The following is a 27,360-nucleotide window of genomic DNA, read 5'->3' on the forward strand; positions in this document are numbered from 1 at the left end:
TCAGCAGAAAAAGGCTTAACTCATCAGATGGACAAAAATAATCCCAATTTAAAATTTCTCGTCAGAAATGACGATTATTGGTATGTCAGATTTCTTAAGGTTTATCAATTCTTATTATTCATAATCGATCTTAGAGTAATGGTACGTCCTCACAATCAAGCAGTTCTTATTCAGGCCAGACACTGCCCTTTGATGGCATTTTGAAGAACAAACCAAAACCAGTTACACATTTTGAATATTTATGCGATTTACATATATTATTATTGTCGCCTTTAATTTTTCGGTATATCTTGTTCATCTGTTTTATCCGGTTAGATGTCCGTTTTATGCGGTACTCGTCCGTTGGATGTACGTTCGACATCCGTTTTTTCCGGTACGTTTCCGTTTCTCGTACGTTGCATATCCGGTGTGTGTCCGTTATGCATTCGTTACTCGTCCGTTTTACTTGGTTGGTACATCAACGGACTCCCAACGGATAACAATTTTGTCAACGGACAACTTTTATTTTCATCCGTTAGACGTCCGTTCGTGCTATCCGGTAAGGTGTGACCGAGGCTTTAACTTAAAGTTGATATCCTTAACAAACCTTTAGCTGCAGACATCATTTTCATATGCTTTTGGAGGACTTTTCTTGATCTTTTGTCTTCTTTGTGAAGAAGGTCAATAGCATACTTCCCATCTTTATTCTTTAGAAAAGGGCTGATATGAGTTGTCATCAGAAGTTGAATAACTTCATGTCTTGCGATAACAGGCTTTTCTATTTTTTGTGCAGCAGCAACATGGAGACAAGAGTTTCCTTCGCGGTCAGTTATGTTGCTATGTTGTCCAGCTTGCAGGCAATGACATAAAATGTTCAGCACTTCAGTAATACCTTTAACAAAATCGGATAAAAAAAAGTGTTATGAAGGTACGGAAAATGTACATAATAGCCACATTCATCAAAGTCAACTTTGAGGGAATTTTTTCAAGCTTTTATAAGTAATTTCCCTATAATTTATTACTGGGTCTTAATAGTCCCGAAATGCATAATTTTTCCTGCCTCTATCATCATAATCATGAAAAGCATTATACTTGGTGAACAGTTGCGCGTTATCTAAAAAATCACAAGCTAGGAAATTAAGGAGCCTTCATGTTACAATATTGTCAGCAATTCATAATATAACAACACTATTGAATAACCTTAAAAAATTGTGTTTTAAGCGAGATCAAATATCAAAGGTCACCTTATTAGTATCAAATAACTTATTATTTATTTTTTTTTGTAACAAAGCGTATGAAACTAGAGCCTCTACAGAGCCTGTGTCGCTCACCTTGGTCTATGTGCATATTAAACTAAGGACACAGATGGATTCGTGACAAAATTGTGTTTTGGTGATGGTGATGTGTTTGTAGATATTACTGTACTGAACACTCTTACTGTTAACAATATATCTATCTATAATGCACTTTGCCCAGTAGTTAGAGAGAAAAACATTTTGTAAAAACTTACCAAAATTTACAAAATTTGTAAAAATTGACTATAAATGGCAATAGCTCCTTAAGGGGTCAATTGACCATTTTGCTCATGTGACTTACTTGTAGATCTTACTTTGCTGAACATTATTGCTGTTTTAAGTTTCTCTCTATCTATAATATTATTCAAGATAATAACCAAAAAAGGCAAAATTTCTTTAAAATTACCAATTCAGGGGTGGCAACCCAACAACCGGTTGTCTTTTACATCTGAAAATTTAGGACAGATAGATCTTGACTTGAATAACTATTATAACCCTGTCAGATTTTCTCTAAATGCTCTGGTTTCAGAGTAATAAGACAAAATCTACATTTTACCGTTATGTTCAATTTTTACCCATGGCAGCCATCTTGGTAAGCTGACCGGGTCATCGGACACATTTGTTGAACTAGATACCCAAATGATGATTATGGCTAAGTTTGGTTAAATTTTGCCCTGTAGTTTTAGAGGAGAAGATATTTGTAAAAGTTAACAGACGACGACGACGGACGACGACGACGACGACGAAGACGACAGACGACGGACGCCAAGTGATGAGAAAAGCTCACTTGGCCCTTTGAGCCGGGTGAGCTTAAAAGTGAAATCATAAAAATACCGAACTCCAAGGAAAATCCCATACGGAAAGTCCCTAATCAAATGACAAAATTAAAAGCTCAAACACATCAAACAAATGGATAACAAATGTAATTTTCCTGCAAATAATGGAATAATATTTTGGATTTCTTAATTGGTCCTGATTATTCTGATGACAGTTATGATTTTTCTACAATCTACGCTACACTTCCACACAATATATAAAGAAAAACTTTCCAAATCAATTAAATTGTCTTTTAAAAATCTCTGTAATCAAAATGTCAAGTATGCTAGGTACACTTACTGGAAATGTGAAGATATTATTAAAACTTTAATATTTCTCCTGGAAAATAAATACACACGTTTCGGTGATAAAGTGTATCGACCGTTAGTATGTATTCTAATGGACATTAATTGAGAACTTACTTAAATAAATCTAATAATATTACTTTTACTGTTTAGTCTTTGTGCCTTGTCTATATGCCTTTTTGTGTTTCTTCGATACGTATGACGTGTCTCTGGACTTCTAAATCCCGGCATTGTGTGATTATGCTATTGTAAATTTTTGTATTCTTGCCTTTCTTTTTGCTAATGTGCTTTGTCTATATGCCTTTTTGTGCTTCTTTCTTATATATTTGTTTGTTTTTATAGTGATTAAAATTATAATACAATGTTGACAGCTGTACCCTATTTTTGACATTTTTAATTGTTATATCTGTTTGTTTTGTTCACACATCGTTGTCAATATAATAGCATTTGATGCGACTGTCATACAAGTGAGAGGTTTAGCTAGCTATAAAACCAGGTTTACATAAGAAAATGCCTGTGATATGACAGTTGTTATCCATTCGTTTGATTTGTTTGATCTTTTAATTTTGCCATTTGATTTCCGTTTTGTCGTGTTGACCATGACTAGACTATTTTCCAATTGAAAGTACTGGTATTTCTATATTTCGTAAAAATTTACAGTATTGGTGCTTAACGTTTAATATACAACAACCATTAAGTGTACAGAAATGTGAATGTATAATACTACAGTTATGTAATGAATTGAAGAAGAAGTCTTCTTCAACCGCTAATCAATGATTACATGCTAATTAATGTTGTTCATTTCAATTCGAACTGTACGAAAGACATATAAGAAAAAAACGAGTTTCAAGCAGAAATATCTGAATAGATTGAAGATATGGAAGGTATAAGAGTTGGTAAAAGTTGATAGTATTACTGTGTATATTCAAACTAATTTGAGAAAGAGTCACCTATTTAATTATTTAAAAAAAAGCTAGACTGAAAACAGCAGATCGAAAATTGATATTGCACGTTTATTTTTAGAACATCTGACACAATCGAAACAATCAACCAAATGCATTGGTGCTGTATTTGTGTATAATTTACAGTTATGATAAACAATTTAAGCCTTTGTATTAGGTTGATACGAGCATAAATCGACCACCTAAAGAAGTATATCGACCTCATTTATCGTTCTTAGTCAATATACTTGTTTTTAGTCTACATATCTTCTTGTCGACCTCATTAAAAGGCTTTAATTGTATGATATGTGGACAAAGGTAAACGTATCAAATTATTTTTTTATTATATTTATATATGATTGGAAAATATATTTAAACTTACTTAAAGTAAATAACTTACTATGAATCTTGGATGCACTTCGTCTATTTTAACTAAACAACTTACCAGTATAAAATGTCATTCGTACAGCTGCGTTGATAAATGTGTCCCCTTCTTGCGTTGATAAAGCAGAATATATACAACCACATCTAATAAGGTAAGCAATAAAAAACATGCATTCAGGAAACTTCTCTAACACTAGCATATCACAGAGAGGCTTGAGATTAAAATCCAATTTCTGATTATCAGACTTTAATGTAGACATGAATTCGTCGATAAATTTCGCTGCCACCAGGTTTCTGTCCGATATAAAATCGTATAAGACATGAACCCAGACTGAATATGCCACGGGAACAGGAATTGCTGCTTGAATGTCAACCGGTCCTAAAAATGTTGAAATTAATATAAATTGTTATCAGAAACAAATTCCCTGTTAATCTAATAGCTAACTAGTATTATTCAAAATTTAAGAATATTACTGCACGAGTAATGAATCAACGTATATACCTCGTTTTATGATAAGTTAATGCAAGTGAGCAACTTGACCTCCGTGGTTCAACGCATAATATATGCATTATATTCGTGTTATTTTAGCCCTCACTATCGCTCGGGCAAAAATAATCACGAATATAATGTCAACCCATGTTAAAACTACAATAAAATATAGCTTGCATCAATTATTTCTTTAAAAAAAGGAGTAGGTCTGGTAAGGGCCGAGTTTGGCCTCAAATTTAAGGTTCATCTGATGAAAGATTTTGGACACTTTTTAAACACTTAACTGTCTACTTCAATTAGTTTATGTGAAAGATTTTAATTTAATTAGTCATTATATACGCTCAAATATAAGATTAAATATGAAAAATCTGACAAATACGTCATAATAGGTCATTTTTCGGATGGTTTTAGTCAAAAATGAATGTGGCCGCATCCGTGTTCACACTCAACCTTTATATATATTATATATTATCATCAAATACAACTTACTTTTAAATATTAAGAAGAACGAATGCGGTCACTTCCTTTTAAGAGGGAAACCGTCTAAAATTTAATTCAAATGCTAGTATTGTGATGATTTCATAAATTTAGCATGGGTTAACGATGCTAGTACCCGACATATGTGTATTGTATTGAAAACAACAGCCCATATTTATGTACCAGAAGTTTTCAACTTTCCCAAAAATAGCTAAATAGTTATCAAAGTTACCAGGATTATAATTTAGTACGCAAGACGCGCGTTTCGTCTACATAAGATTCATCAGTGACGCTCATATCAAAATAGTTATAAAGCCAAACAAGTACAAAGTTGAAGAGCATTAATATTTTGCATTTAAACAATTTTGTGAAACTGCTATATTTTGGGGCCAAAAAGGGGTCTTACTGAACCTACTCTTTTATCATTCATGATGGCAAGAGGTCCCACAATATAGTGCACAGGTAAATTAAATAAAAACTTGATAAAAATCGTGTTTGCATGATCCTAGCTAAAAAATGTAATTATAAGTATTGAATGCTTCTTTTTTTAACTTCATAGGTTGTAAAAGCGTTGACCGTGCGCACATTTTTAGAATAATATGCTTTCGGAATTGTTTGAAAATTAAACTTTCTGAAGTCGTACTAGATTAAAAAGTTACCCCCACGTAGTTTTCTAAACTTCTAGCAAACGAAGTCTTCATATTTGTCATTTTTATTCAGATCATAGTTTATCCTTTACTGGAACGAAATATTTAGTTTGAAAGACTCTTCAAGATGAGATTCATGAGAAGAGCTACGAATTAAGTCGAAAAAACACTGATTGAAATTTTTAATATTTCAAAGAAGATTTTTAGAAGTTAAACATCTTGAAATTGTTGAGACAACCGCGGGAGTAATGACTTTAGTTTTTTAGGTCATTACGGGACGTACCCTTAGCACCCAAAATATATTATGAAGTTAACATTAAACAGAAATGCATGTTCTGCTTTCCAATAACAATAGTTGATATGGCCCCAACTAAAATAATTCATGGCAGCCGTAGATTTGTTTGCTAACGCTCAGGGTAAACTAATCAAATATAAATGCCCAACCCATGGTTAAATGAAAACAAATCTATGGCTGCCATGTATTTTTTGGATTCTAATAGGACAAATTCGATAATTTTGTTAACCATGAAAGCCTTGTACATACGATAATGTTTTGGGCTGTTTCGATTTTATATTAGTAATATTATATTATTCAATGATTTTTTTTTTCAATCGCATTTCTAACTTATATATTTTCTTCCAATGTAATTTTATTCGTTCTGAGGCATACAAGAAGCTTTAAAACGCCCGGTATTTACATCTGATTTTTTTGTTTACGGAAACATACTTGTGACGTCACCTTGTTTCGTTGCCATGCCAAGACATTAACATCATTTCGCAGAATTTTCGTTATATGAAATTTTGCCATGAAAAATAAATTGAAATGGACTGATTTGTTTATGTTGCTGTGGAATAGAGATATATATATTGCATCTGAATCTTGGCCTCGTAAACTGGGGATTTTGATGTCGAAAATTGAGAATATATGGCAGCATGAATAAGTTGGTCGTAACGCGGAACAGCCGTTTTTTTCTATTACTGCGTGTGCGCTAAAGGTAGCTTTATTGTGATAATACTGGTTGACAATAATAGTTCGTCATACTAGAATATGAAGAAAACGTTGAACAGTAGTGTTATGTTCTGTTTACTATATTACAATAGTTTATATGGTCTTGATCTAAATCGTAACCAGGATTTCTAAATCTTCATTTGTCAATCAATAAATATAATTTACTTCCGACTGTACAACTCTCTTGTCGAGATTTTGTTGTTTTTTTAGTCTATTTCTCATCATTTGATATGATCTTATCATGTTCTGTTCTAAATCTAGAAGCATAAGCTACGATTGACAATTAAACACAGGCGGCCTGCATGTATTTAAAACTATAAGCAACAATAGTTTACTAATGTTTAAATTTTATAAATCGAGTAAGAAGACCCGTTGAAGTAACAAACAAATACTTTTGCAAGAACTCCATTAAAAGTATATAAACAAAAATCAATTAAAAGTTTTAAACTGATTTGTACATGTAATGTTGCCAATAAAATGATTTCATATAACAATAACAACTCCATTAAGGTACAAAAATGCTTAAGCACATTTAATTTCTACTTCAAAGTATCTTCGTCTATTTCTTTTTATTAATGTGATAAGAAAAAAATAGTATGATTAAACAATATCTGAAGTAAACTAAAGGTGTGCATTCTCCGGACGTGTCAGAAACCCATTTGAACGCATGGCACTCGTCGTATAGCTTGTTATAAATCCGGTTAAACAAATATTTGTAAATTCAGAAATTATTGCGTGCATTTATTATTGCGATTTTTGACATTTAAGACTTGAATGCGATTTTAATTTTTACGACTTTGAGAAAAATCCTGTTTAATACAAAAAACCTCGCAATAATTTCTGCATTTACAGTAATGAACTACCAAATGAAAAATGAAGACGGGATCATGGCTACATAAAATCGACATTTTTATTGATATTAATAAAAAGTGTGTATGTGCTTTACTAAAATGATAAATACATTTAAAATTACTACTTACTACTTTTTTTGTCCAAACGCATAAATGTAAGGCAAATTTTCTTTAAGATTTCAACAATCATAGATATATCTGTAGTTGTACGGCTGTTGCAATGATGCAGGAGTGCGTTTACAAATGTTGCAAATGCAGGTTCGTAACTTTTGTTTATTAGTAAAGCATTCCCTAACATATAGTGTGCCTGTAAAATTGATAAAATAACGATATAGAACTTCTTGAATCAATATCAATCAAACACAACCCTCTTTTTGTTGAGCGAATAAAATTTAGATTTCATAAAACAGCATTCAACGTTATCGGATTAAGGTAGAAACATTTCAACTAATTGCAAAAAAATGGATATATATCTTTCATAAATATGTCAATAAGAAAACTAATACTCTTGATTAAAAATCAACAATACAGCTGAAATCAAACCTGCTGTTATTTTTAAGACAGTTTAAAAATATAAAGAGTTTTTTTTTTTTAAATCTGTCAGATATTCTAACTTACAACAGTCTTTGGTTCAAGATACTTACTTTATAACAAGTTTGATTGTATTTCACACTGTCACCCGCGGTATTTATGGCAGCATTGATTTCTCCAAGATGTAAATGACAATCGGATAGATTTCTCAACAAGCATGACAGTTCTGCGTTCACAATGTTAAATCCAAACATTAGATCCACATCAAATGTCGACATGGCATTATAACCCATTTGAAGGGCAGTTGTGTAGTCTTTCTTTAACATTTCTTCTTCAATTTTTTGAATAATTTGAGCTTGTGTCTTTAAGCCACCATCACTACCTTAATGGTATAATATTATGATTGACATGTTAACGATATGCAGTCATTGAATTGATACTTTTAAGAGCCAGTCTGCCATAAAACCATGCAAAATACCAAAATTCGTCCAATTTGATAGTTACAACTTGGCAAAATTATATATATTTCAAATACATTTGGGTATTTAGGAGTTAAGGTGAAAATAAATGTTGGTATATTTTCATTACTTTTCATGAAACAGCCATATTTGCATCTTGAATTATTTCAAAAAATGGTAAAAAAATACACAATATTAAGGTGCTTTTCAAAGGTCTTAATAATTGATATATCTCTGAAATAAAATTTTCTTTTCAACATATTGTTGTGCAAAACAAATCATCTTATAACGCCAAAAAATAGCTTTTTGAGAATTCTTAACCGTTTTGCAGGTTGACAGAAAGGTTCGTGCAACATTTGTAATAGACAATTTACATACAGCACATGTACTCAATAGGAGTTTTTTATCTTGAGTATTTTCTATTTTTAACTTTTATGATATTTTGAAAGCCGCATATCAGTTCTAGTTTATATGCTTGGCAAATAATGGAAGTTTTGGCTTCAAAAATATCTACACAATACAAACAATTTCTTATAGTTTCTGTTCCTTGGTATTAATATAAAATTACTTAAAATTGATAGGGCTTTGGCTAAAAGTGATTGATATTATGTTAAAAGAATATATCTGGCTAAATGTAAATTCACATAATAAATTCAACAAAAAATATATATTAATTTCGACAGAAAAATGTTATGATAATATTAAGATTGGTACTTTTACTGCACAATATTCTAATTTCTACTTTAACTGTCTCTTCAGTGATGCTCAAAGCTAAAATATACGAAAATCCAAAATCTTATACAGTCACGAAAAGCTTATTAAAACACAAAGAGAGCTTATTTATTGCAAAGCTCGGACAAGACATTAGAGCAATTAAACAGTGAAATACATTACTTAAATTTATATAATTTTTAGAATTTTATAACAGCTTTTAATAAAGTAGTAAATGCTTGTTCAAGCAAGTAGCATTGTACTGGCTATTGAGAAAGTAATACCATCGGTGACTAAAATTCTACCAGCAGAGATATCGACTGAGTGGGAGTTTTAAAGAGCCAAGACCCTTATCATATTTGGAAAGAATATAAATGCCCCGAATGATTGGCAAACCAAGTAATTTTGAAATTGATATTTCTTAATTTACAAATATTTCTGGATCTTACTTATTTTCAGTAATTCGTCGTGTAATACACCAACTTGTTCTTTCGAGATGTAATCTATGGGCAAACGGTATTCCTTATCTTTAAAACTGGCTGTGAAGTTTTTCTCGATCAGGATTAATACAACTTTCCTCATTAACTGGCAGTCTTGTGTATATCGATTCTTAGTAATGACATGGTAAGGCGACTCCTGGTTACCATTTAAATATTCATCTATGAATCTAGTTCCCTGGATAGGCATCAGCTCAAGCAAACACACATCACCTACATAAATTTTGTAGATTAACAAACAATTGTAAACTGGCAACTGATAATCGAAAGTAATTCCCAACTTCACTGGACCGTACAGAAACTCTTGGCATTGCTTGCATGTAATTTTTTTGTCAACATTCTATTTTCAATGTGTCTTAAACAATTAAAAAGTCTAAATTACAAATGTTATTTTACACAATTTCTTTCTGTCGAAATTCACAGCATGTACACTTTGAGGTATTGACAATATTATGATGATACACAAAAGTTTAAATAGATTACTTGACTTTCCAATTATAGCATAAACGTTACCACTTTGAAGATGCATATTTGTTATTGTATTACGAGAAAAATTACGAATCATTCCTGTCCACCAAAGTTCTGTTCTCGCCAATTACTATTTGAAGGGTATAGTCTATTTAGAGAAATGTCAAAAGGATCATATTGTTGTACTGATATAAATAAATATGAATAATAAGGTATTGGTTTGTTATTCGTAAATTAAACAACAACATTAAGTACCCAATAGACTTATAGAATGTATTACTTCAGCAATAAGAAGAAAATTCTACAATGTGTCAAAATGTAGACATTTCAAAGTCTATGACAGGATTTTTTAAAAATAGTTTTGCCATTTACTTTCAATACAAAAAACTCGCTAAAATATGTAAAATGCATGTAATGGGGTTAAACTTAAGGTTGTTAACCATCTTCTTTATATCCGGATCAATGTACCAAAAAGCAGTCTGATTAAACATATACTAAGAATCAATACTAGAGGGCACACGTGTTTAAAATAACATTAAAATAAACAACAAAATGTAAGTACATAAAAATGATAAATAAAAGTTAATATTTCCCAGTTACTGAGAGCTTGATGAACGTATTTTCCGTGATGAAATGAAATTATGACATTTTCGTCAAACCAAGTACAAAGTCTTCATCAAAAGGAAAGAAACGTGTATCCACAATAGTTCTTACTCAATTCACAGGAGTGTCAGTCAAAAAATATTTGGTCAACAGGATCAACGAAAACGCAAACTCAATAATCTACGACAGTATTGTATAATAACGTACTAAATTTACCCCTTATTTTGCAAGTATATCAAGCAGGAATCCATATATGTAAGTCTGTAATTTAGCGAAAATAAAAAAGAAGATGTGCAACAATGAACAAAGCTCATACCGCATAGTCAGCTATAAAAAGCCTGAAATGACAAATATAAAACAATCCAAACGAGAAAACCAACAGCATATTTATGTACAATATTTTGTACAAAAAAACATATATGTAACATACCAACAAACGAAAACCACTGAATTACAGGGGACTAGGGACAAACACAAACATACAGAATGTGGCGGGATTAACCATTTTCACTATAGCCAAGACCCCGAACCTTGGAAAGTGTTTTAACTGTACAACATAAGATAATAGTCCCTGTAACGTGACGAAAGGCAAACTCGATCTACATGTTATCATGATACATCAATGAACCATAAATCCGATTAATTTATTGCATAAATACCCTATACAAATGGTGCTAGAATGACGGATAAAAATAAAAAGTAGTATTATTACCCAGCAAACAATTAATTGATCATCTATAGTTTATATTTCTTACCTGTAATTAGCGCATATTTTACAGCAGCATGGATACAAGTATCAGTGGTATCTTTTTTGAAATTTAGAAATATTTTCTTATGTCTAAATAAGAGAACCATTAATGTAGGGGTTAACCAATTTTTCACTGATCTATCTGATCGAGTTTCCTCTACAAATTTGAACACAGTGCTCAGTTCAATATCACTAGTGTCACAAGAACTTGCAACTCCATAGCCTAAAACAAAAATTATTAACATCAATCCTTCATTTTTTTTCCAGATATATTGAAGTTTTTTATAATCAATGCTCTTTTTTTTTTGCGGCGTCACCATCTCGCATGTCCTTGGGAAATTGAAGGATACGATATACATATTTATTATATACTTAGCTGTAATTACAGCAGAGCTCTTTCAATTATATTGGTGGCTCGGGTTGATATTTTAGCTTTAGATTTTGAATTTTTTTTAAAGGACTTTCCGTTTTGAATTTTCCTGAAAGTTCGATATTTTTATTTCTTTTACTTTTCATTCATTATGTTCATGTAACATTACTCGTAAATATCAAGCGCCCTCATCAGAAGATCGATGACTCACATCTTGACCTTTTAAACATATGTACATATATAGAATTTTCCTCAGTGATATATGTCTATATTTACCTGCATGATCTGTTGGAAGTTCAGTTTTCAATCCTAAAATGAGATATCTGATTCCTACCCATTTACACTCTTTTGATAATCGATTCAGTATTTTAGGCCAGAACTGAATAAAACAATATGGAAACAACTGTTTGTACATTGTGCCTTTGCGATTTTCTAAAATAAACAAAACTACATTCAATTTGGACAAAACTCTATAAAGAAAAACACTTTTTATATAACACGGATTTTAAAAGAGAATAAGTTGCATGTTTGATGTGCCTGTCCCAAGTCATGGGCCTGTCATTCAGTGGTTGTCGTTTGAACATGTGTTACATATTTGTTTTTTGTTCATTTTTTTAAAATCAATAAGGCCTTTAGTTTTCTCGTTTGAATTGTTTTACATTGTCAATTCGGGGCCTTTTATAGCTGACTATGTGGTATGGGCTTTCCTCATTGTTGAAGGCCGTATTGTGACCTATAGTTGTTAATTTCTGTTTCATTTTGGTCTTTTGTGGAGAGTTGTCTCATTGATAATCATACCACATCTTATGTTTAACATGTAATAAAATACATGAACATGACAACTATGACAAAGTTAACCGTATGTACATTATTAACCAAGACATGGACTTTTATTCTAGTCACCTGGTTTTCTAAGCTGTACTATAAAAGCAACTCTCTCAATATTGATTATATTAATGCAAAGTAATGATCAACCCGTTATTGCCCCAATAAACATTATTTCACTTAATAAGCATTCTTCTGCTGTTGGTGTAAAGAATGTCAAAATACAATTCAGAATTCGGCTTCCATGTCTTACAAAGTTTAGCTAATCGCTACAAGCCAAACATTTACTATTAGTTTAACTGCGTTATTGCTCTGTCACTTGATAGTTTTCAACTGGACCATAACTAAACGATTTTTAGTGTTGCATTTGATAGTACTTTGCAATTCGATCACATCAATATATTTCATTGCTCTGTCACTATGAAAAACTCATACCTGATACATCTGGAAAAGCAATCACTGCACCATATAGCAAATCAATTATGTCATCACACACTGGTTGAACTGCTCCACATCCAAGTAGGAAAGCATCAAATGATTCGTCATATTTGTTCATAAGATAAAGTTCTCTTCCTTTCCTCCAGTGTGCCTTAAATTAAATTTTTACAAATTAGTTGATCGAATAATTATAATACAATTGACAAAAATCAGTCATGGAAAGAAACTAATTTCAAAACATTAAATATTACTTTAGTCATTATTTAATGTTGTGTATATAGATGTCGTCAGTGATACCAACAATATAAGTTAGATTGTACCTTTCATGCGATGAGAACATTTCAAACACACGGCGAAGCAGGTAGATTTACACAACTAATTATTGTCAATTTATTTATGTAGAAAGACTTGTTGCGGACTCTATCATTATGGCATTCTTTCCAATTACTGAACATGCTGAGCTCATATGTAATCTTTTTCTATCCAAAGTCACAACATAGATTACATACAGATCCAAAGAAGATTGAATTAAAGTATTGCTCAAATATCGTTCTATGTGCCTATTAAAACGAAACACATTTTACTGACTTGGCTAAAAGAGAGTGTCTATTTGAGTTTGAAATAGTGAAATCAGATCTAATATTATTGTTATGTTTTGCACATGTGTCTATTGCTATGCAACATAAGTCTTTGAAAGCTAGCTTATGTTTAAGAATTACATGTCTGATGTCAGGTTACACTATAACATAAATATAGATATAAAACAATCGTAAAAACAGCTGGAATTAGTTATTCATTCTTTCTTTTTCTCTTTTGTCAAATAACCGTTTCATGTGGTTGTACATTTGTATATTGAAGTTTAATCGTGTGTTTGGTTTTTAGAATTTTATTATTAATCTTCATTAAACGTTAGTTATGCTTGGTAACTTTGATATGAGTTTTTATGTATAAATCATTTGTAAAGTACACGGAAATTCATCCACTGTCTAAAATTTAAGAAATACTTTTTTCATGGTGCACATGAAGAAATCAATATCGTCTCATTAAATCTTATTGGAAATAAAACTTTCAAATCAAAAGAGCATGTTGTATCCCTTTTATTGGAAAATATGTTCCATACCTTATGCCTTGTTGGATCAGCTTGAATAGCATTTTCTGCATCTTTTAAAGCCATATCATGTTGTTCAAGCTTACTATATACGGTTGCTCTGTTTGTATACAACATTGACGTTTCTTTTAAGTCTCCTTTATCTGAACAAACTGATAATCCCTCTGTGTACATTTCGAGTGCCTTTTCTAAGTTACCTGCCGCAAGGGCATCCTTCCCCATCTTCCGAATTCTCGATATACTTGTAATATCGTTTCTACCTACAGGGTAAATTAAGCGTATAAATTACAGCTTATCAATTGATTTATCTTCCTTAAAATGTAATTATTTTGTTCTAATATATATCATTCAAAATTAGAAAAAAGTTACAACACACTGATTTCTCATTAATTAGATAAAATTTGTCAACAAAATGAAATCTTCTTAACTATTTTACTATAAAATCACCGGAAAATAGAATATTTCTTTTATTTATATTATTTAAAGAAGGAAACTTGGGCAGCAAACAATCATTTGATATTTTTACAACCTGTGAATATATATCAGTTAAATGGGGGTCTAGTCTTAGTTGCATGATTTTTTTATTAGTTGTTAGTGGCTTTGAACTAGCTGTCAGATAACTGCGAGTACTCTCAGATCTGTTCATTGTGTCTTTTGGTGTCGGGATGTATAAGTACCGGGCCACGTCCACTTGTATTTCTGTCCATCTGATGAGTTAAGCCATTTTCAACTGATTTGTATAGTTCGTTCTTATGTTGTACTGTTATACCACTGTCCCAGGTTAGGGGAGGGTTGGGATCCCGCTAACATGTTTAACCCCGCCACATTATTTATGTATGTGCCTGTCCCAAGTCAGGAGCCTGTAATTCAGTGGTTGTCGTTTGTTTATGTGTTACATATTTGTTTATCGTTCATTTTATTTTTACATAAATAAGGCCGTTAGTTTTCTCGTTTGAATTGTGTTACATTGTCTTATCGGGGCCTTTTATAGCTGACTATGCGGTATGGGCTTTGCTCATTTTTGAAGGCCGTACGGTTCTCTTTACTAATTTGAATGAAACTATTTTTTAAATGCAAAGAAGGGCGTCGTGTGTACTTAAAAAAATATCAGCAGCGAAAATGTCTTTACCTGTACTGCAGTTTGAGGCATTTTGTAATAGCCTGAATACCTGGTCACCTTTACTTGTATATTCAACTGGTGTTTTGCCTGCATTGTCTTTTATATCTAGCCGACAGCCATGATTAACCAAAAGACCAATGATCGTTTCTCCAATTGTTGTTTTACGAATGTCTAAATCCTTCACAAGAAAGTGTAATACTGTGTCTCCATTGCATTGGGCATTTATCTTAGATGGTTCAATCATAAATGATGACAGTAAATATTTTAAAAACTCAGCATTACCTGCAGGGAAAAATCAAGTTACAACGATTATTATATTCAAATGTTTTTCGGCATTTTCTGTTTATCTTTTCTAGTTCTTTCTATATCAATATTGTCTGACAGTAAAGTGTTTTGCACTTCGTTGCTTTTTACATAAATAATTTTCCTGATCACAAACTTCAATTCAATATGTAAAGCAAGTGTTATTTTTTGTTAAAATATTGTTAAGTTATATGGATAGTTTTTGTTTGTTTTAAAAGATTTTTTGTACGAATGTAAAATATGCACTATTTTTTATACGAACTTATCTATAACGGGGGGAAATAATGGTTCTTCATGAATGATTGCAGCTAAAATGGTTGAAAATCATAACTATTATACAAACGTTACAAGCAGGAAATAACTTATAGGTCCAAAAGTATTGACAAATTCGAATAAGGAATCCGTGTTATGTAAAAATAATTGATAGCAATTATGATACCTGTTTGTAAGGCAATCTTAACACCAAAGTGAATAACGTGTTCGTCCATCCCATTCTCAAATTCCTGAAACGAAGCACCATTCTGCAGTAGTTTGATTGCCAATTTGTTAGCCCAAACTCTTTTCTGTGTTTCTGAAGTCTCTTTAAACATCTTCAGAACTGATAAACTAGAACAATTGCATTTTGAGAAGCTTCCTGCTAGTTTCGAGTCAGCGCCAATAACATTACCGATGAGCAAATAGGAAATTGCTTTCCACTGATCGTTTGACGAATGTCGCTTCAGGATTAAATCCTTAACTTCGTCTGATTCTGGATTTTTTATGAATGAATCTATTTCTAATATGTCTGGAAAAAAATACATTAACGTACATCTAAGTAACTGTTGCGTAACATTTTATAGTCGAAAGTTTGTTTTCGGCATGGTGTTTTTCAATATCTAATTATTATTGTACTAAAAAACTGAAACCAAAACAATGTAAATCCATGCGTCTGAAGCTTAAGATTTTATGTTCCCCTATGTATCGTCTGTTTCATTTTGTTACAATGCAAATAGTTATCAAAAGTACCAGGATTATAATTTTATACGCCAGACGCGCGTTTCGTCTACATAAGACTCATCAGTGACGCTCAGATGAAAATAGTTCAAAAAGCCAAATAAATACAAAGTTGAAGAGCATTGAGGACCCAAAATTCCAAAAAGTTGTGCCAAATACGGCTAAGGTAATCTACTCCTGGGGTAAGAAAATCCTTAGTTTTTCGAAAAATTCAAAGTTTTGTAAACAGAAAATTTATAAAAACTATCTGTTATTGTTACATTACTGAATGTCTTTTCCATAGTCAGAAACTGACTATTTACATATCGACTTTAATTAAGTGAGCTTTTCTAATAAAAATTAAGAAATAATTCATGGAAGCCATAGATTTGTTGGAAATTTACACATGGCCTGGGCCGTGATATTCGAATTTTATCCTGAGCGTTAGCGTTATGGCTTCCATGAATTATTTCGATTCTAATAGGACAAATAAGTTCATTCAAATACTGAAGCGAGAGTGGGTATGCCGTGTGTGAAGCTGTTCTTTTTTACTCCTTGTTAGATAAAGCTCAAATATTCTCATAAATATTTAGCTTGCATTGAATATTTCGTTAATAACCGCTGGAAAAAATATGTTAATTCTCAAACCCAATATTTCCGATTTTTAATTTAGATATTTTCTCGTAAGCTACCGGTAAATCCAAAATTGACATTTCGTAACGAAGGAGCTGCCATGTTGACTCGCTGAAATCAAATGCAATAGAATGGAAAACAAAAGAAAACTTACCTCAGAATTCCATTTTAATACAATATTATACGAACTTCGATGGTTACAAAAAAAGATTATAATTTTGTGACATTGACTAAATATTGTTTTTATACTGCAACTTAAATTAGTATATTAATAGCTTTTAAAATGGTAACATAAATAGCAAGCTTATTGTCATCCCTTAATGAACCCCTGATTGTAGAGAAAGTGTTCCATGATGAAATTGACATTGCACAATATAGCTGTGTTACTATATTTAGGAAATAAACAAAACTAGGTGCATTATATTAAGTCTTTTTATTATGCATCCGAATAAGAATAAAAGTTCTTTTGTCTTTTGTTTTATTACAATTTCTAATACAATAGAATTGGCAAAGCGTTTGCAAGTAGGTTCAAATACATGTGGATTTACGTGGTCCATTATTATGTATACATTGTGTATCTCTGAGTCTGCGCTGAGTATAGATATATCGAGAATTTTCACACAGTGTTGTTTACAAAGCGAAAGAAGCACGTCATATTAGAATTATCTATAAAATATATGTGAAAGCCTTGAGTAAATACTGCTATGAATTTATAAAATGATCAACACAATAACATTGTTACTTTTTTATACTCGATGTTACAGCTAAAATACAAAAAATGGATTTTACTTATTCGCGACCACAATGCGCAGCATTTAAGGACAACTACAAAGACATGGTCGGTACAATGTGTAACCTGTTCCCCTAAAGTCTAGTCAATCATTCGTTAGCTAACAAGTGTGTCTGTTTTAGTTTGAGACAGAATTCGTATCCATTAGCATGGTCTAGTCATGCCATGGGTTGAAAGAAACACACTGTATATTTACCGTTCCATCTTCTTTTCTTATATTGCCGTGCACTGTTTGGGTATCATTGGCCCAGTAGTATTGACATGATTATCAATTATATGGTCATTTCTATAAAATCACTGTTTGTAAAAGTATGAATTATTCCAAATTTTAGGATTTCCTTATACCAGCAAAAGATTAACCTTAGTCATATTAAGAACAACGTTTTGGAAATTTGGGTCCTCAATGCCCTAATTTATACTTGTTTTGCTTTCTAACTTTTTTTAACTGAGCGTCACTGGTGAGTCTTATGTAGACGAAACGTGAGTTTGTTGTAACAAATTATAAGCCAGGTACCTTTGATAACTTATAGGGTACTATTTTCATACATGTGGTCTTTACAAATATGATGGATAAAATTCATTTGGTTAAAAATCCACAATATTTTATATTTTGATTTTTAACAAAAATAAACCAAATGCATTAACGCCCTAGGAATATTGATCATTGAAGTAGTGAAAATTGTTAAATTAAAAGCCTTGTATAGTGGAAATATCTGTATGGGATATTATTGGTTATTTCTATATTCGATAGAGCAATGAGTATTCATTTCTATTTCTTGTCCTTTCTCTTATCATTTCCTTCATAACAGTTAAACCATAACTTCCAATATTTCTTATAAATTAATTTTATTAGTTTTTCTTTTCCAAATGGAAGTTTCTAAATCTTCAAAAAATATGATAAAAGAAACAACAACATTTGAAAAAGGAATCGGATTAGATTGTCCTTAACATATTTGTTTGTATTGCATACTTACTAGAGTTCATTCTTGACCCTTTTATGTTTTAGTGGACATATTATACATCCTAAGATGCATATCGTGAGATTTAAATCCTGCTAAGTGAAGAAAGAATTTAACGGCTATGACTTTTAAGTCTTTGATCATCTCCAGCGGTACGTGACACGATTTCTTGTTGGAATATATTCTATTGCCACATGTATAAAGCTTATGTTAAAATTAAGGCCCGGGACAAGAAAATATCCCGTGTTAATGGCCGTACTTTGACCTATAATTGTTAACTTTGTATACATTGTGACTTGGACGAAGAATTGTATCATTGGCACCAAGACCATATCTTCTTATCAATATCATAACCTGGATTAAAATGATTACTATTATAACCTAACTTCACATGACTGTCTCAGTTTACCGCAACAACCAGTTATATGTTAATACATATCCCATATATAGTTGCTCAAAGAACGAAAAATAAACCTATTGGTCCGGACAAAGTTATATAATAAGAAGATGTGGTATGATTATTATAGAAATAAATCCACATAAGAGACCGTACGGATTCAACAAATTACCCATACTCCACAGAAAGTTATAAAAGGCCATGAAATGACAAATGTCAAACAATTCTAACAAGAAAACGAAGTTCGGATTTATGGACAAAACAATAAATAAACGGCAACAAATGCGACATACAGCAACAAACGACAGTCATTGAATTACCGGCTCCGGACTTCAATATGACAATTTCAACAATCTTATTCAGAACTATAAATTTCGACTGATATGCCTCCATAGTGTATATCGAATCATTACAAATTGGTTTACCAATACGGTGTTTACGGTGTCTCAAACCTCTATCGACATGTTTTATTATATCTTTAGGTACTAGACTTATAGTAGTTTAGTCTGTAAATGTACTGTTCATACTAGACGAGTGACTTTAACCATAAAATTAAATTTTTAATGCACCTACCTAACACACGGCTAAATTATATATCATTTGAAAGCTATACATTTGTACTATCTGTTTTGCCCGGTCGTAAAAAAATCGTACGGTGCAATTTCCGTCAAATCAAGATCAAAGGTCAAGGACGAATAAGTGCATATTTTCTAAGATTTCAGCCTGATTGCATAATATGACTTTTATATACTAAATTCACATATGCAAACAATTTAAACTTTTAGCAGAGAGATTAACAGTCATTATTCAAATGCATTTTTTAATATTTAAAGCGTGTTTTTGACATGTGTGACAGAGAGCACATGTTTCCTGAAATTCCAGACATGCATTTGTATTTTTAAAGCTTATGTAGAAAATACTCAAAGCATCTTTTATTCAAATAATTAAAGCGATTAAACTTCTAAACACATTTAATATGACTTACTAAAACATGATTTTAAACTAAATAAGAAGCAGCCGCATTTTATTTAGTGCGTTTACATCCCGCTTTAGACAACCAAGTGTTTCTAAACAAGGTCACTTATTTCAATGTTGCCTACGATTTAGTCGCAAAGTAAATTAATGTTTGCATTTAAACATGATTACAAAAAGTAAAAAAGTTTGACTTCGTAAAAAACATATTTTAACCTCAATTACCTCGCATATATTCTTTTCTTACTTTAAATACCCCTTCTTTTATTATAGAAAATCATTCTCCTCCCTGATATTCACAATTAGCGATGTGCTATTTTAACATAGATTAACAAAATGATCGCTATTTGTAGATGGCAGATTTTTGGCCAACTGCAAACACTTCAATAGAAGGCTGTTCCATGAACAATAATTTATAATTGCATCTTAAAATTACAAAACAAATATTCCTTGACCTAAAACATATACATTGATCTATTTTTTTAGCATACAAATATCGATTCCCCAAGATTTTGAATAATTTTTCATTTTTTTAGGATTTGTGATAAATTTCAATTTTCGGGAAATTTTGCACATCGAATCTCGTATTTTTTGTTTGATTTGGAAATTATGTATCATGTTCCATAACGTTCATATGATCTTTTGGAAAATTTTACGGTACAAGAATTAAAAAATGGCGTTTTATTTAGTAATCGCAAAAATTGGAATGTTTTTCATGACCTTTGACCTTGATTTAACAAAAATTGCACCGTCTTTTTGAAATAAGTCACTCGCCTATACTGATTGAGACTTTTGTTTTGATTCGTACGGCGGATGATTCAGTCACAAAAGGAGATTTGTGTGTTTATACGTATGGTGGGTAATGCTTGCATATCAGGAGACTATTCTGTTGATGCACCTAGGCTCTTGTCTTTGAGAGTTCAAGTTGGTTACCTAAATGTGTCTCTTATTCAACAGATTAAAAAGATTTGACCATCGGTTAAGTTCTGTCGCCCTTATTTAAAAAATACTTGATACAAGCTGTACTTTATTGTAGTTTTAACATGGGTAGGCATTATATTCGGGATTATTTTTGCCCGGGCGATAGTGAGGGCTAACATAACACGAATATAATGCCTACTCATGTTAATACTACAATAAAGTATTGCTTGTACCAATTATTTCGATACCGATTAGGACAATTAACGTAATTCCTATGTCCTATGTGAATAAGGGTAAGCGATTGTGTAGACTTTTTCATGAACCTTCCTTTTTGTTTGTAAGAAGCAAACAGCTAGCACTGTATTTTTCAGAGGGAGAAGTTCTGGAACAGCCATCATGAACGGTTGTTGTATCTAGGTCAAATATGTCAATTTCTGAATGCAACACATTACAGTCATAATAAATGAATAAGTAACAACATGTGCATCATTTAAAAGTTTGTACGTGTTTTAAGTTAATAAAATATATTAAATGCATGCCAATTTGATAAAATTCATTTTATGCAGTAGTCAATATACGCATGTGCCAAATTTTTATTAGATTTAGAGCATGAGTTTATTCATAAAGCGAAAGAAGCACGTCATATAAGAATTACTTACCTTCAACTTCACAGAGCACATTTATCAGTTCTGTGTAGCATGCAACCAGGTCTTGCGTATTCTGCTTAGTTTCTAGGCAAAAGTTAATAGCATTGGCAAAACATCCAACAGCATTTACTGGTTGATTTAGACTTTTGAAAGCTAAACCTTGCCTATAATGTCCCTTTAATGTAAAACAAAAACTTTTTGATTCAAAGAAGTGAATATCTCACAACCAAGTAAGAAATCAAATTAGTAGTATTATATTCTTATTATTATGATAATTGAGACACGCATATAAACCAAAGTTTTTTTAAACTGAGCGGAATTGTCTGTTGTTTGTATATCTTAGACAAAAAGACACTTAAATGGTCATAGAATACTAATTTAATGCAGTTCCTGTCTGAAAACATTTAAATCATTGTGATTGTTTTGAACCGTATTAATAGTTCTGATCGTTTTTCCGTGGCATAGTAAGAATATGACCATTTGTTTAACGTTGATAATGTACTTGTAGGACGAATAGGATGGGTTTCTCGACAAGTTAAAATCGACGATCACATTCTTTCTTGAAATTAGAATAAAGTAGAATGTCAATACCTTTGAGTGTTACCCTTTCTGAAACTGTTTACATTTATCTATCAAGAGATCAACTGAAAATCATATGTCTTACGTCTCATTTTTTGTAAACTAGCAATTAATTGTTTGTAAACAACACTCCTAATAGTTTATCGTTATCTAATCCCTTCAGTAGATTTCGAACCTCTTTTCTGAGGTAAGATTCCACAGTTAGCAAATAATATTAGAATTGAATCATAAAATGTTTAATCATTTTCTATTCTTAGCTTCCTTATACATTAAGTTAACATAACTGTTAGTGTCATACATGTAGATATATATGTAATCAGCTGTATCTTCCATAGATTTGATTTTCAAAAGTTCAAATGATAGAAAATGAATACCTTTATTGTGTATCCATGGCAACATTCTGCATTTATTTACCCTAATATATTGCAAATTGGGGGATGAAATGTTATATATTCCACCAAAATTTATTCCAACTAAAATTGTATTGCCTTTGAGTGATACCTTTTCGAAACTGTTGAAATTAATCTAAATAAAATTAGTAACCTATAGATTTATTAAGGTCATTGTCACCAGTAAGTGGATTAATAGTTGTTTTTTTTTTAAATTATAATGAATGCAAAAATAATTAAAAGAGTTATACAGAAGATGATCGCACAAGAGCGTGTTTTCAAATCAGATGTAATGTTTTCCTTAAAAGTGATGAACAAAATCATCAGACTCAAAATTAAAATGTCAAGGCAATGAATGATCTTTGACAGGTCAAAGGGTGATTAAAGTTCAAGCGTGTGTTCATGCTGCGTTTTTGTCACGTAGTATTGTTATTAAAGTGATATATGTTTAGCATTGTCATAAAGCGGGAGGCTTGGCTAGCCATTTAACCAGGATCGCCCAACCATTTTTTTTTAGTAATGTCCTGTACAAAGTAAGGAATAATCAGTTGTTATAAAATAGTTCGTTTATATGTATGTTGGCGGGTTTTTTTTGACACTCCAGTTTTCCTGTTGTTCCTTTGTTTTCCATTTATAGTTGATGTGTTTCCCTCGGTTTTAGCTTGTAACCCGGATTTGTTTTCTCTCAACATATTTATGTTTTTTTGAAATCCTGGATACTACTGTTATTTGTATTTGCATACTGACGAGTGACGATGCTTTACACAAGCTTTTGCAAAATCCGTACGCCAGATATGTAATCACATTTGTGAAAACTTCCGAGCCTCCAAACAAACAATCATGCATATCCAAGCTTACAATATATACAGAGTATTCCAGGAAAGGCTACTATAGTCACCTTACTGAAAAAATTGTGCAAGTTAAACGATATAACTCAGAATGTGACGTTAAAATTCACTCCGTTGTGTAATAATATGTGTAAATTTAATCGTTAAATGCATGATTATAACCTTGAATATAGTAAAATAACAAAAATATCTAACTAAAAAGAAAATTCAAATCGGAAACTATCTTATCAAATTGTAAAATCAAAAGCTCAAACACATTCAAACAATGAAAAGAATTGTCTTATTCCTGACCTGTTACAATCATTTTCTCATGTAGAAAATGATGGACAAAACCTGTCTTTTTTCATGAAGTTGCATTGCAGAAAAAAGAAGCTGAGACCATCTATCACAAGCATCCAAGCTGTTAACGTATTTGTTATTCTTTCCCCAGTGTTGAAAGAAAAGACAGGAACTACGATAATATCTGAGGTCATATGGATTGAATTAAATTTAGAGCAATTGATAAGGTGCATAAAAGTGCAGATTTCTTTGGATAAATTACCTTAAAAAATTCCGGAGAAAAGAACAAGACTTGAGTTGCATCTGTCAAACTGCTTCTGTAATCTTTTAAGTTATAATACACCAGTGATCTGTTACATAACAACTTCCCAAATTCATCAGGAGGAATTGAAACTTGGTATGCCAAAAAAATGGCTTGGTTATAAGCAACAAGAGCTTGTGCATTGTCATTGTGTTTCAGTGCCTCCTTTGCGTTACATTTCAGTTGATGAATCGTAGCCACAGCAAAATTAACTAAAACGAAAATGAATTATTATGCTTCTGCCTTAATTAAATATCTTCATTAGTAACATAATAGACAGTATAAAATGCAAATGAATTACTAGAATAAAATATGTGTTATTGATGTTTTAATTAATATTGGTAAAAATACATTAGCTACATCGATCTTTGTTTCCAAATTTTGATGACAAAATTATATGACGGAACAATGAAAACCTGCAGAATATTCGAAAAGCATTCTCTTTACACCATGTAAAGAATTTCCAAGATATACCCATTATATCAGTTACTGTTGTATATGGTCCTTTTAAAAGAATACAAATAGTCTGTTTCTATGTATGTTAGCGTTTGTTTTGTTGCAGTTAGGGTTTCTGTTGTTGCTTTGTTGTCCTCTTATAGTTGCTGTGGTTCTGTCGCTAAATCGATTTACGACTATTTTAAAACAGCTGTATAATACTGTTTCCGTCATTTATGAATACATACCATTAGCTTGCATGAAGTTAATTCCAGGAGGTTGCGGAAAGTAAGCCATAATTGTTGACCTTCTATCTAATAGTTACGCTTACATTTTTCATCTTTTCCAAAAATGTTTCCTTAAAAGTAAAATCACACAGCATCAGAAAAAAGCCGATACGTAAGTTCCTTAGGATATATTATTTAACATAGCGATGATTTAAAATTTGGAGAGACGATTTACTTTAACACTATGCTATTTATATATAAATTAATTGAGTTGTAAAATGTATGCCAATTTGACAGCAAGGAAACAAAATACATTAAAAATGTAAAGGTAATCATACTGACTGTATAACATGTCTAAATCGGTATATGCAGTTAGTAAAAAAATAATTCATAGAGCTACCATAACATTGACTTCGTAGGCTAGCTGAAACTAACATTATATCCCTATATAAAGGTGTATACTTTATATCATTCACGGGGGTATTACCAACCTGATATGTTAGGTTGATGCCTCTGATGGTGGACCTATCGTTCCTAGGGATATCAATAGCCTGGTAGTCGGTACTTTTATTTAAAAGTGTTGACATGAAATATCCTTTATACGTTTATTTTCTATAAATTTGTTTTTTTATAAAGTGTGGAATTATCCGAATCAATAGGATGTTTCTACCTCCACGTATGTGTAGCATATTTGGCACAGATTTTTCGAATATTTGGTTTTTAAGTTTTTTAGTTTTTAATATTTTTTCTAACTGTTTTGATTCGTGTGCAAATAAACTCATCAAAGATACCAGGATTGAAATTTCATATTTACTTCAGACACGCCTTTCGTTTACAAAAGACTCATCAGTGACGCTCGAATATAAAATTGTTAAAAAAGCCAAATAAAGTACGAAGTTGAAGAGCATTGGGGACCAAAAATTCCTAAACGTTTTGCCAAATACAGCTAAGGTAATCTATTTCTGAGGTAGAAAAGCCTTAGTATTTCAAAAATTCAAAATCTTTGTGAACAGTTTTAATTCATAATAAAAAAACATATCAATGATAACTCAAGTCGACACCGAAGTGCTGACTACTGGGCTGGTGATACCCTAGGGGAAATAAATCTCAACCAGCAGTGGCATCGACCCAGTGGTTGTAAATAAACTCATCATAGATACCAGGATTACAATTTCATATTTACGTCAGACGCGCGTCTCGTCTACAAAAGACTCATCAGTGACGCTCAAATAAAAAAAAAACGTTTAAAAGGCCAAATAAAGTACGAAGTTGAAGAGCATTGGGGACAAAAAATTCCTAAAAGTTTTGCCAAATACAGTTAAGGTAATCTATTCCTGAGGTAGAAAAGCCTTAGTACTTCAAAAATTCAACAGTGAACAGTTAATTTATAATTATGAACATATCAATAATTACTCAAGTCAACACAGAAGTGCTGACTACTGGGCTGGTGATACCCTAGGGGAAATAAATCTCAACCAGCAGTGGCATCGACCCAGTGGTTGTAAATAAGCTCATCATAAATACCAGGATTGAAATTTCAAATTTACGTTTCGTCCCCGAGGGTATCAACAGCCCAGCAGTCAGCACTTCGGTGTTGACATGAATATCAATAATATGGTCATTTGTATAAATTTCCTGTTTAGAAAACTTTGAATTTTTCGAAATACTAAGGATTGTCTTATTCCAGGAATAGATTACCGTAGCCGTATTTGGCACAACTTTTTGGACTTTTGGGTCCTCAGTGCTCTTCAACTGTGTATTTCTTTGGCTCAATAACTGTTTTGATCTGAGCGTCACTGATGAGTCTTGTGTAGACGAAACGCACGTCTGGCGTACTAAATTATAATCCTGGTACCTTTGATAACTATATAGCTGACTATGCGGTATAGGCTAAGCTTATTTTTGAAGGCCGTACGTTGACATATAGTTGTTAATTTCCGTGTCATTTGGTCTCTTTTGAAAAGTTGTCTCCATGTCAATCATACTACATCTTCTTTTTTACATTAAAACTAAATAAGCACAGAGCTTACATTGTGTATGTCATTTATATTAATTCAAATTATAACCGTAATTCGATAAATATATAAAAGAATAAATGCGTTACAAACTTACAGAGTACTAACAATATGTCATTGGGCATGATCGCAGAAAGCCTGGATAGATAAATATGTAAATATGTTTACTGATCGATACAATTGTTCATAATGATAAAACATATCGAAGGCCCTGTATTTATTTACTTGTATCAGTTTCATAGCTCAGATTCATGGAAATGATATTTCACTTTTACTTTCTAACTGAAGTCGTACATTCCCCATTAGATAAGATAAACAAACTAGGTCGGACATGTCTCATCTATATACTTCTCAGTAATGATTTTATTATCTTTCACTGCATGATAACTTCAGATACTCGTTGTTTGTTTGGTTTTTTTTTAGTTTATTTTTAATTTACTATTTGTATATAACCGTTAAAAATCATTTACAATGAAACTTATAGTCCGGCTTTCCTTTTTGTATTCATGAAAAAATATTCAGTGTCATAAATATAATACAATTAAAATGATAAGGTATAAAAACAAGCAATTTAGAATGAAAATTGAACTTAAAAAATAAATTATGATTAAATTCATTGATA

General features: G+C 31.6%; 1 protein-coding gene across 1 annotated transcript in view; it reads right to left on the reverse strand.

The window, feature by feature from the left end:
• The window catches only part of LOC139482985 (TPR and ankyrin repeat-containing protein 1-like), a 67,200-nt gene that overhangs the window by 28,282 nt on the left and 11,558 nt on the right, over window positions 1-27,360 (reverse strand). The window contains exons 3-16 of the mRNA XM_071267018.1: window positions 24,745-24,854; window positions 24,023-24,273; window positions 21,678-21,840; window positions 15,814-16,158; window positions 15,081-15,353; window positions 13,964-14,211; window positions 12,841-12,994; window positions 11,857-12,012; window positions 11,218-11,433; window positions 9,344-9,604; window positions 7,839-8,107; window positions 7,324-7,501; window positions 3,782-4,099; window positions 587-871 (exon numbers count right to left, since the gene is read on the reverse strand). Of these exons, the coding sequence (XP_071123119.1) occupies window positions 587-871; window positions 3,782-4,099; window positions 7,324-7,501; window positions 7,839-8,107; window positions 9,344-9,604; window positions 11,218-11,433; window positions 11,857-12,012; window positions 12,841-12,994; window positions 13,964-14,211; window positions 15,081-15,353; window positions 15,814-16,158; window positions 21,678-21,840; window positions 24,023-24,273; window positions 24,745-24,793 (3,166 nt within the window). The 5' untranslated portion in view covers window positions 24,794-24,854. The remainder of the gene's footprint in view (window positions 1-586; window positions 872-3,781; window positions 4,100-7,323; window positions 7,502-7,838; window positions 8,108-9,343; window positions 9,605-11,217; window positions 11,434-11,856; window positions 12,013-12,840; window positions 12,995-13,963; window positions 14,212-15,080; window positions 15,354-15,813; window positions 16,159-21,677; window positions 21,841-24,022; window positions 24,274-24,744; window positions 24,855-27,360) is intronic.

This window comes from Mytilus edulis, chromosome 1, assembly GCF_963676685.1.
Source record: "Mytilus edulis chromosome 1, xbMytEdul2.2, whole genome shotgun sequence".
NCBI lineage: Eukaryota > Metazoa > Mollusca > Bivalvia > Mytilida > Mytilidae > Mytilus > Mytilus edulis.